This window comes from Antedon mediterranea, chromosome 3, assembly GCF_964355755.1.
Source record: "Antedon mediterranea chromosome 3, ecAntMedi1.1, whole genome shotgun sequence".
NCBI classification, from domain to species: Eukaryota; Metazoa; Echinodermata; class Crinoidea; order Comatulida; family Antedonidae; genus Antedon; species Antedon mediterranea.
In genome coordinates, this window is record NC_092672.1 from 17812245 (window position 1) to 17824647 (window position 12403).

The following is a 12403-nucleotide window of genomic DNA, read 5'->3' on the forward strand; positions in this document are numbered from 1 at the left end:
AAGTAGCCCGCTAAATATCCCAACATGCATTGCGTGCGGATTGATATTTTATTTAGTTTTTCTTCTGTAATTCAATCACTTGTGTGTCAATTGATATCCAAGGAGCAAGGTGGTTGGCTCTAGATAGTTTTTTTGTGGATACAATTATTCACAGCCTCTTTACAGCCAGATGTAGACTCTTTCCAGATATTTTCAGGATTGCTTTTCCTCTTCGTCATACTTGGATACAAAATGGTCAGCCAGTTGTTTAATTGAGGTGCGAAAATAGTTCCTCAGCCTTAGCCTTGGTGTACAGGACCAATAGTCGCTGTGAATGTTTGGTCCTTATGGCATAGATATTGGCCTCTAGGTATACAATGTCATGGTCAGAAATTCCTGGTAACACTTCAACTTAGACCGGCAGCCCGGAGACATTTGGTTAGATGAGCTAGGTACCAATATCTGACTATTTAAGTGTGTTGGGGGTCACTTTAAGTCAATGAAAATGGGAGTCTGCCGGGTACCCCCTGCTGCGTCTAGACCGGGGACCCCGAAATTGACCCCGGTTAGATGAGAGAGATACCACCTAATTTTACCAACATGGGATGCCCATTGACATCCTTATACCAGTATCACAAACGACAGACTTTTTCTCTGCTGCAAAAGGCCCGCCAGAATACTAAATGGATAACAACAGACTAATTGTCTGCTGCATCGCAAGTGCCAGACACCCTAAAGTTAGACTAGAGACCCCCCTTCCCCCAACTAGCTTAGATATTGTAGATACCATCAGCAACCAATGTTATATGATTTAGCACATTGTAAGCAATACCAAATGACCTATTACAGACTATCTGTACACTGCCTTGGCCCTGGCAGACCCCTCTAAAGTTAGACTAGAGACCCCCCTTTCCCCAACTATCCCAGCTTAGATATTGTAGATACCGCCAGCAACCAATGAATATGATTTAGCACATTGTAAGCAATACCAAATGACCTATTACAGACTAGTACACTGCCTTGGCCCTGGCAGACCCCTCTAAAGTTCGACTAGAGACCCCATTTACCCCAAGTATAGCCTACCTTAGATATTGTAGATACCACCAGCAGCAAAAAAAAAACACCTAAAACAACATGTTAAATTGAATAAAATATAACTTTAAATCGAACTAACACAAAACAATTGAAAATATATCACATCAATGACGATAAAATGACCATTACATATATAACAAGTACAGATTCGGGAAAATTTTTTTTTTGGTTTCTCCGACGTACTGTTTTCCACAAATATTACAGTATATGAGATAAATGATGTTTTTGGTTAAACAATTAATTGATTGTCTTATCCCAAAAATACGACCAGTTTGGTTACTCTTAAATTTGTCATTAGAATCAACCAATGAACAAGATTTGCCTCAAAGGTGACTTTTTTTTTGTCAAACTAGTTTGATAGTGTAAACATAACTTAATATCAATGAACTGTTTCATTAGAATATGAGATTTCAATTAAATTTGGATCTGACTAATATATCACGAAGGTTGGGAGGTCTACGAAATGCAATAATGGGTGGTTCCGGAAAAACAGTTCTGAGACGTTCTGTGGACTGTAGAATGGGCATATGTTTCTCAATAAATTAATAGCCCGTAATGGAGGCAACCTAGGGCGATAGGTTGTGACCAATGGCACTCTGGTCGAACTTGGCTGACGTAGTTTGTACGTCAGTGTTTGACATCGAGGAATATCTTTTGCTTTCTTTATAGCAGTTTCGATGTATTCCTTCTTGTAATTTCTATTCCGGAGATGTCCGGTTAGTTCTGAAGAACAGATGTCTGATACGTAATGCTTTACTGTTCGGTATGTTTTTAGTACAGTATTGGGGATGACAACTGCTAGGGAGCAGGTACATATTTTTGTCTGTGGGTTTACGGATAAAAAAATCAACGCTACTACTAGTGGATTTGGTAGCTGTAAATTTGATAGTTGGGTGGGCTGAATTAATATTGAGAAGAAAAAATTCAAAATTATCTTCGTCAATGTATCTATATATATTTTATTTATGGCGATCCTGTTTTTTCTTTACACTGTTGGATCTTGAATAAATAAATATCATCCCCATATTCAGAAATTTTCTCTGTAGCAGTGCCATTGCCCAAAATAATGGGTCTACCAGGATTGCCTGCTTTGTGGATTTTAGGTAGGAAATAATATCTGCCTGGAACTGGATTGACCTGTGCCAAATGAGGTCCAATCTTAGGATCGATGGAGTGTTTTTTTCCATCACAGAAACAGATTTGGCCACCTTATCCGCAATTTCCGGGGTGGGATCCGTTTACAATATATAATGAAGAGGATTGTTTAGCTGTCTAAGGATTCCTCTTCATAAAATTTGATGTCCATAGCACCAATGGCAGAACCTTTATCAGCGGGTTTAATGATGATATCATTACGCTGACGCAACTTGGCAATGGCCTGCCTCTCTTGTTTTGAGAGATTGTCACGTTTATCGGGACTCGGGACGTAGTTTTGTACATCCTCCTCAATAGCCTGGATAAATGTTTCTAAAGCTGGACAACGATTTTTAGGTGGATTCCAGGAACTATTTGGTTTAAATTTGTTAACGTTGCCTTCGTTTTACGTGGTGCTGCTGTCTGAATCAGCAAAATATTCACGTAATCGTAATCTTCTGGAGAAAGACTCTATATCCAAAGATAGTTGTTGTGCGCCGACCTGCCTTGGTTTGGGGCAGAATTTAAGTCCTCGGGAAAGACGTTTTTTCTCTCCTTTAGAAAGTCGACAATTTTAACAACTGAATCAGAGGTGTTGCCCTTATTCTTGTGATAAGTCCCAACGAACCTTCTGCAGGGTTTCCTAAAAGCCCTGAAGTCATTCGAAGGTAGAGTCATTTGTGTTGAAATGACTAAGTCTGCAGGTAGACCAAATTTGTGATGTCCCCTTCAGGCCATTACCGTTGATTGCTTACGGCAATCATTGACAATAATCCTGAGTTTGTTTTGAAACTCGGATGCAGGAAGTTCTCTTTTTAACTTCTTAGTTCTAGATTAAATTTCAACGTCAAACTCAGTGAGGATTTTGCGGCAATTGCCAATTTGGATCTCATTGAGTTGACAAGCATTTTTGTAAAAGATTATACTAATTTTGTTCAAGTACCTTTTTTAATAGATACAGTACTACATATCTATATAAACTACATAAAAAAATTAATATATATAATTTTTTTTTCAATATTTTTTAAAGATCGTTTAACGTGAAAGACAGGGTAATAGACGTCCGTGTTCCATCTTAAATATTCGCTCTTGATTCCAATTGAGCACTTTTGCAGCCTCAACGCATCTATATAAATATATATATATAAATATCTGGGGTAGCACTAACATTTCATTTTGTTTAGCCATTTGGCGAAAGTCAAAATATTTTTTATAGTCAAATCAGTTTATCTATAGTCAAAATGGCTAAAGTAAATTTTTTTTATTTAGCCAAATGAATCGGTTTTTAGCCAAAATTTAAAATTGTTGAAATATAATGGCAAAAACATTTTAGTCAATTTATCTATGTCAACAGGTCTATACATTGAACGTTTTTGTAAGGCATTGAGAAGAACCGCCTAAATCACTGTATGATTTTAAAAAAATAATATTTTTTTTGTATTTTTTTACATGATTAAAACAATTGTTCAAATTGTTTTTAATCATACAGTTACCAATTTGATAAAGAAACATTTTACAGTTTTCTGAAATTCCCTGAACGCTATGTTACTTTTGTTTTTTACGCTTGGCTGGTCATGTTTGTGTGTGACGGCTTCCATCGCGTACCCAAGCGAAAATCGTGTCCTAGACTTCACGGTCATTCAGCATCACCGCCGCGCAGCGGGTTAATGTTTTTAAATTGGGTATGCTCAAGAGGTGCGAAAGTGCAGAACCGCCGGCCTAGGCCTACAAAATTATGTACAACAACGGTATATCGTATGTTAAAAATATTGAGGAAAATTCCTAGCAAACGAACGCTCGTATCGTTGTTGAACGTAAGATAATATAGGCCAAACACGTCTTTCCATCCCTCAAGTCTGCGCCGAAGCGTTTCTGTCAGTGCGAGAAATTTATCCCGATTATTATTTATTTACACAACACGGAAGCCGCTCAGATGCACGTGTGTGTTTAGCTAAATCCCCGTTAGACTCTACCATTTCCCGCATGTTGTTTTGTTTACACTGACGCACGAGGGAAGTTTATTAAGGGTAAAATATGAAACTACATTAAACTGGAAGACTCTAAAATGCATAACGCATACATTTTTTATTTCGATAAGATTAAGACGTCATTCATCGAAGATACTATAATGTTTCTTTTTAATCTGAAAAGTACACCCCTATCAAAAAATAGACAATCCCGGTAATTAGCCGACCGTCGGCTACGTAGTAGTCGTTTGTGCAGCGCACAACACCTGATAGTTTGGGTAGACTTCATCATCCATGTGTCGTGTAACGTCTGTCTCTCTGTGCAGTCTACCTCTGCTATCTCCATTTTTTTTAAATAACAAAGAGACGCCTGGTACAACGAAACGAATTACGATCATCTCGGTCGCGTTTCATTTCGGTCGCGTGTCAATTAAGGTCAATTTTCAACAATATCGATCGTGGTGTATGGCGCGTCAATTATGCATAAAGCATACGAAAATGGATGCTATTGTAGGATTGAGACCCTTTCAGCAGTCGGTACGTGTAGCCGTTCGAATTTATAAACCCAACGAAGTTGACGAAAAATGGAGCTTGAAGTAAACAACGTGATAACGAACAAAATAAATGCTTGGAGATTGACAAATGGACCTTTTAGTTGGACTTTATGCTTTGGCCAAAATGATTATTTAATTATCTATTTTATCATATGTCATCGCCAAAATGGCTATAGTAGCCGTTTTATTTTTCGCCAATCTGGAAACGTTTTAGCTTTCTCTTAAAGTAGGTCCAAGAGTTACAGACGAATGTATCTTTGACATCCAAAGGCTAGGAATGCTAAATTCGCACTTGTTATATATATTTGGCTTATATATATAAGTTTTAAATGAAACTCTTAAACTATTTTTCACTTTAGAATGGTATGGTCATTTTATCGTCATTGATGTTATATATTTTCAATTGTTTTGTGTTAGTTCGATTGAAGTTCAACTTTATTCAATTAAACATGTTGTTTTAAGTGGTTTTTTTTGCTGCTGGTGGTATCTACAATATCTAAGGTAGGCTATACTTGGGGTAAATGGGGTCTCTAGTCATTTGGTATTGCTTACAATGTGCTAAATCATATAACATTGTTTGCTAGTGGTATCTATAATATCTAAGCTGGGCTAGTTGAGAAAAGAGGGGTCTCTAGTCTAACTTTAGAGGGGTCTGCCAGGGCCAGAGCAGTGTACAGATAGTCTGTAATAGGTCATTTGGTATTGCTTACAATGTGCTAAATCATATAACACTGGTTGCTGGTGGTATCTACAATATCTAAGCTGGGCTAGTTGGGGGAAGGGGTCTCTAGTCTAACTTTAGGGTGTCTGGCACTTGCGATGCAGCAGACAATTAGTCTGTTGTTATCCATTTAGTATTGTATGAACACAACTTGTTCATTTGGCATTAATTTTGAGTGGTACCTCACTCATCTATGCTAACCCCATTTTAGGCCCTCCCTCGGGGGGGGGGGGGGGTCTGGCGGGCCTTTTGCAGCAGAGAAAAAGTCTGTCGTTTGTGATACTGGTATAAGGATGTCAATGGGCATCCCATGGTGAATTATGTGGTATCTCTCCCATCTAACCGGGTTCGATTCTTTAGCACGTTTCGGGGTCACCCCGGTCTAGATGCAGCAGGGGGTATCCGGCAGACTCCCATTTTCATTGACTTAAAGTGACCCCCAACACACTTAAATAGTCAGATATTGGTACCTAGCTCATCTAACCAAATGTCTCTGGGCTGCCGGTCTAACTCTTGGAATTTTGAGAAGTAAAATTAATTTGTCAAAACCAAATTGTTTACTCACGATTGATTAATATTTTGTCTCAACACTTCGAGAGACTTCGTCAGAATGGCCACGATCTTCTTTTCCGAGAAATCGATCCACTATGACATAAATCCGTAGACTCTTTCGCAGTCGTAGATTTCTTGGAAAAGGGTGTTAAAAGAGGATCGTAAACGTGACTTAGGAGGTAGGTGCCCTCCTCTCTGTTGAGTGTCTTTGTGCCCCTTCTTCTGATGTCTATGGCTTCTCTGATTTCACGTGACTTTTTGTCATGTTCTTTTCCAAGGATTTTGGGTTCCTCCCAGTTAATAACATGGTTATTGCTGGCTACGTGGTTTGAAATAGCGAGTATACCGTTTGTCATTAGCCTTTTTAAATTCAGCTTGATGTTCTGCTAGTCTAACTCCAAGGAGACGTGATGTTTCACCCATGTATGTGTGGTCACAGTTTTTGCATCCGATTTCATAGATGCAATTACTACATTGGAGGGTGTCTCTTGTGTCTTCGGAGATCCCGTTGACATAAGGCAACACAACCATGCCTCTGCTTTTATCCTTAGGAGATAAGGCTTTAGATTTGCTAGTCGTTGTTTATGTTTTTAAATCCATATTGTCTTTGACTTTATTCATGGCCCACTCCGGGTAGCCACAGATCTTAAGAGCAGCGCGAATCTTTTCTTCCTCAATTTTCATGTCTTCGGGTTCCGTAACAACCGAGTTCATCCGGTCAAACAGAGTCCTTATGACACCCATTTTTTGATAGTTCAGACATGAAATTCAAGTATTGGTCCGTATGTGTTTGTTTTCTATAGACCAAAAGTTTTATTTAGAACAATGACAAACTGAAGACTGTAGTGTTATAGGTTCATTATATTATGTTGAATATACTGTAGGATGCTTCTCCGTGTGGTATTCCCATTCAGAGTATGACATTGGGGAATCAGATCTTCCTCTTTTTTTTTAGGACTATTGGACTTTTTTAAGAGATTACTTTTTGCAATTTGAAATAAATGCTGTAGATTATGTGAATTGCTACTAAAATGATTTTTAAACATTCCCTACCAATTGTACATATTAACAAAGGAAGCATACAAAAAGATAATGCAATCAAAGTAGACTTACCACTAAACAATAAATTGTAGAATAACTGAGGCTTGATTGTTGAAATATAAATGGTTCATTGTAAGATCATTAATAATATATTGATATAAACACAATCATCATACAAATACAGTTTATCTCGAAAAGAAGCTCATACTATCACCTTTTCGAGGTTTTATGGTATTCCATATTAACATGTATGTTATTTTCTCTTTCAAACTATTAAAACTTTTAGCCAATCAGAAGGTTCCATCATCATTAAACTAACCCAGCACAATATTTACCAATTGTATATACAATTTAAGTCTATTAAGCATTTAATATAATTAATATTATTATTTACGCCTATCAGGTCAAAGTTCAAAATTAGATGCATTTAAGACCAAAATAAACAACATACAGTATATTCACATAAAAATCAATAAATAAATGTCAAAGGTCATAAATTGTATTTCCAGTCATTTGTTTTGAAAATGTTTCATTACTACAAATATAAATGTATTTGAACAAGATGACACCAAAATCGATTAAAAATGATCAGTAGTATCGATATATACAAATAAGAGGTCAAAGGTCAAACTGGAAGAAAACTCATTTCCGGTCATTTTTGGATGAAACTTTTCATTAGATCAAATAGAAATATGTGGTTTGTGAACAATTTAACACCAGAATCAAGTCTCTACTGTTTATAATTGCAAAAATATGAACACTTTTTGTTTTTATCGTGGCCATTTTGAAATCAAGATGGCCGCCATACCGGACGTTGGACACTTGGCACCCCTCGATATTTTGAATCTATACATATATACATCGTTTCATGCTTTGGTAATAATGCACAACTTGGCTATTTTTATGGCGTTAACTGCTCTAACTATTAAGTATTTAATTAATAATATTCATTAGAAACATTGTCAAAATATATTATTTTCAAAAAATGTTTTTCTTTTTTTCACCTTAAATATTACCGTTGCAAATTTGGAGCTTGTTTGTACACTGTACAGTAATGTCCCATTGGCGACAGCTGCTGCAAATTCTGAAAAAAAAAAAATTGGGGGCCACTAGATTTTGATAAGGGCTACTAACATTTATTTGTTAGTAGACCTGCTGGCGCCTGATGTTTAGTGGTTAATTTCTAAACCTGCAAAAGAAGGGTGAATAAAGCTATCTGTACTCTACTATCAATTAAACAGTTCACTGTTTTCCCATTTACTTTGATTTTATTCATTGATCTTGACAAGGATGTTCAATCCCAGTGATTTTACCTTTCACACCAATACACTGGGCATCAACTCTGGAGTTTTGATTTTTGTGTAAAAAAGTAAAAAGTACATTGAGAACACACAGAAAATTAATTCGCGGGTAGGGCACCACACCCACGACCTCCAGTAGCCTAGCATTCACACCTCTAGACCATTGAGCTTGCACTGATACTGATAGCTGGTTTAGATTTGATCCCAAATAAGCAGCGGGTACTGCAACGATTATAATTGTATTTGACTACAGTCGAGGAGCTCGGCGTCTGAGAGTTGAGTCAGATGTTTGAGACTCAAACCATGACCTCCAGATCAGCCAGTATTTTTTAGAAAATGTTCTTTGTATTTCTAGATTAATGAGTTAATTAGTAGTCTGCATCCTTTATTGTGTATGGTGAAATCAAGATGCATACCAAGTGGTGAATCAGCTGTTTACATTACTACCAAGTTTCATCTTTATCTCAAGTATGTTTACTTATTACTGTGTGTAATACAGACATTTAAATGATTCAACAAAACAATTTCTTTATCAGGGGGAAAATAAAACTACATACACATAAAATACAGGAAAAATATTGAGCTATCTATTATAAATGTCCAAAGTCATGAAGTGCTGTACATTTTTTATAAACTTCACTATTATATTTCAATTCATGGAAAAAAATAAAATAGAAACTTTATACTGTATTTTTTTTTTCATCAGCTACTGTATGAATGTTAGCCTTTACTTGGCATTGAAGGCAAAGCAAGTTTCCATACGCAACCATCCAATTCTCACAAGGATTCTCGCATATAAGAATGTATGTATTTTTTTATTGTAGACGCTCACGCTGGCCATTCATGCTTTCGCAAATATCACTTGATGAAAAAAAATTGATATCATTCGCAAAACTGGCGACAATTATTTTTCCCGAAAGACTCAAACATTTGTCTGCCTACTACCCAGGCTCTGATACCTGGCTGCGAATGAAGTTTTCCGTCAACCACAACAACATCGCTGCCGTCACCAGCTGGTTATAGATATATTGTGTTACTTGCCTATCAATGATATTCCAGTAAAATATCACCTTCACCATTGCATAGCATTGGTTGTCAACGAGATTCTCACCTCTAGGTTCTATATATTATGTAAAGATCATTTATTGATGTTGCATTCCATAAAAGTGTGATAGTGCCCTCTATAAGGCGTCATGTTCAAATGTTTCCAAACGTACAAACCGCGTCAAACGGTCACCGTTGATAGCTTGATCGTTTAACACGTGCAACGATCGTAAAAGAGCTAATTAAATTATGCATTTAGTATTGTACTGCCCACTGTAATTGTTTAGCCGTTAGACGCGCGTTAGCGCTAAACGTCGTTTGTTTTAAAATGTCTATGTGTCATCGCCTTTAGAAGCATGGACAATACACACAAACAATGTATTGTTCGCTAATTAAAATCCTATTTAAAGCTGGAAGACGTCAATTTTTGTAGCTGCCCTACGCATCAGTTATCCTAATTTGGCCGGAAACATCAGCCGACGAGACGACATAGGGCCCGTGGACCTCAGCTCACACAGAGAGAGTTCAGGCTAGCCTAGTTTCGGCGGCCTACACTATAAATTATTTAATCCTACCTTGGGTTAGCGAATTATAAAAACAATGACACCTAGGACACCAACAAAATATATGCAAAATAAATATATATTCCATGTTAAGATTTACCAGTCATAGGCCTTTAAAATGATTAATATATTGGGTAAAGAAAAAGGCCCGACCAGAATTTGGAGTGGGAAAAACATGCGAGTGGATCGGAGTCTGGGAACAGTTTAGATATAAATAGAGGAAATCCAGGTACACGATCTTAATTACTGTTTTATTGTCGTCAGCAGAGCATCCACCACCCTCTAATGGACGGACGGCCGTACTGAGTTAAAAATATCATGTTAGTGGTTGAGGTAAAACATCGAGTAGTATCGCGTTTCATCCAAAAAACCCAGGTCTGTATTAATTACGGTCTTCTGTCGGCAATCTTTTTGAGCAACTTGAGCGTTTTGATACTATATTTAGAATGAATGTTTTACCTTTTTTTTGTGGGCATCGTTTCTGGATCGACGGATGTTCGATATATACGAAGATCGCATCCACAATGGATTAACGCGATATTTTTTTACAGTATACAGTTATTTACTTGTACTTTTCAAATTTGCGAAAGTTTTATGTCACAAAAGTGTCTGGTTTTACAGTACAGGGCTGCAAATTAAGGGGTATTTGGTCGCATTTGCGACCTAATTTTTCTGTTTGCGACTAAAGAGACAGAATAGGTCGCGCTACAAGATCGTCTGCTTGTGCGAGTTGTTTCAAATTGAAGTCAGGTGTGTTTTCCCTATTTCAAACACTATGTTGTAATTTAATCTCTCTACTACGGAAGGCTCAGGAGTTTCCACTAGTCACCACCACCGCAAAGGAGTCAGGTTCATTCAAGCGTACAAAGCCCCTAAACATTTTTACACTGGTTGTGATTGGAAGTTCGTCCATTTATTATTCGCCCAATCACACAAACGGACACCAGACACACAGCACAGCGTGACACGCGGACGACACAAACCTCGTGGAAAATCACCTCCGTTTTAAAGAAGGAATATAAAAACAATTGTACCGCCGTACACAGAAGTTAGCCAGGGCGCGGGCGCGGCAGATACAAAGAATTGTCGCCCCGCAGCCATCAGCATTTTTTAGGCAGTATGGTTATATCATGATTACTAAATAATGTAATTAATGATAAATATAATAATATCTATTCATTATATAGATTAAACAGCAGTATTGTTTATCAGTAGATTTAATACTTTATTCCAGATTCTGATTATCGAAAATTATATATCAGAGAAAATACCGCAACTTTTCCTTCGAAGTAGCTTCGTAGATAAAACAGGCTACGTTGTTGGCTTTGTAGGTTACATTGTTTGGTTTCATTAGTAACCTCAATAAACAACCCCACGATGTTCTTAGTGAAGTAACCAGGTGTGAAAATTGTGTTAATTTTGACTGGCGGAGGAGGATCAATTTGTACATTACTAAGAAATATATAATATATTATTTTTTAATTGTAAATGTTTTATTCGTGTGTGTTTACTCTCAACGGCGAATATAAATTTCCCACAATGTAAACGTAGAGACACGATCCAACACAATAAACTATGCCAACTAATACAAATAATATAGCGAACGTCCAGTCGATCCAGAAACGATGCAAACAAAAAGATCGTAAACAATTCATTCTAAATATAGTATCAGAACGTTCAATCGGTCGCTCAAAAAGATTGCCGACAGAAGACCGTAATTAATACAGACCTAGTTTTTTGGTCACATGTCATGAAACGCGATACTCTGTTTTACCACCGCAAACCTCTCGCATGTTTTTTTACTCGGTACGAGGGGTGTCTACAAACAGTGTACCTGAATTTTGCGTCACATGAAACGTCGTACAGCTCTAAACTGTTCGCACGTTTTTCGGGCCTTTTGTCGTAATAATAATTTACAAAGGCCTATGTTAAATCGTAACATGGAATATATATTTATTTTGCATATGTCCTAGCCAAGGTGTCGTCGTTTTTATAATTCGCTAAACCAAGGTAGGATTGAATCATGTAGGCCGCCAAAACTCTCTCTGCGTAAGCTGAGGGCCTCGGGCCCGATGTCGTTTCGTTCGCGGATGTCCTGCCAAATTAGGACAACCGATGTGTAGGGCGGCTACAAAAATTAACGTCTTCTATGATTTTAATTAGCCAACAATACATGTTTGTTTCCATTGTTCAAATTACTAACCATACGAACCACCCTACGATCGACGCGTAGATAATTATCATAAACAATACATCGTAGGCAACGAACAATACTTTGTAAATTGCAGGATACGTTCAGAGAACAATGACCTACGATCTATTTACGCGTAGGCTACGAAAGGTTACGCGTATATACAAAGCAGTAATTTCTTTCTGTACTGTAAAAAGAATAGATCTTGCGTGAATATAAGTGGCGCATCAGGACCAGTGCCTAAAATGTGCATAACCCAAA

General features: G+C 37.3%; 1 protein-coding gene across 2 annotated transcripts in view; it reads left to right on the forward strand.

The window, feature by feature from the left end:
- LOC140044980 (something about silencing protein 10-like) overlaps nucleotides 1-12403 on the forward strand; it is a 67142-nt gene that overhangs the window by 36604 nt on the left and 18135 nt on the right. The window contains exons 6-7 of one of the 2 annotated variants that reach the window (XM_072089700.1): nucleotides 8700-8812; nucleotides 9051-9147. The exons of the other annotated variant lie outside the window; for it this stretch is intronic. Coding sequence (XP_071945801.1) covers nucleotides 8700-8812; nucleotides 9051-9147 — 210 coding nt within the window. The remainder of the gene's footprint in view (nucleotides 1-8699; nucleotides 8813-9050; nucleotides 9148-12403) is intronic. 2 annotated transcript variants of the gene reach the window in all.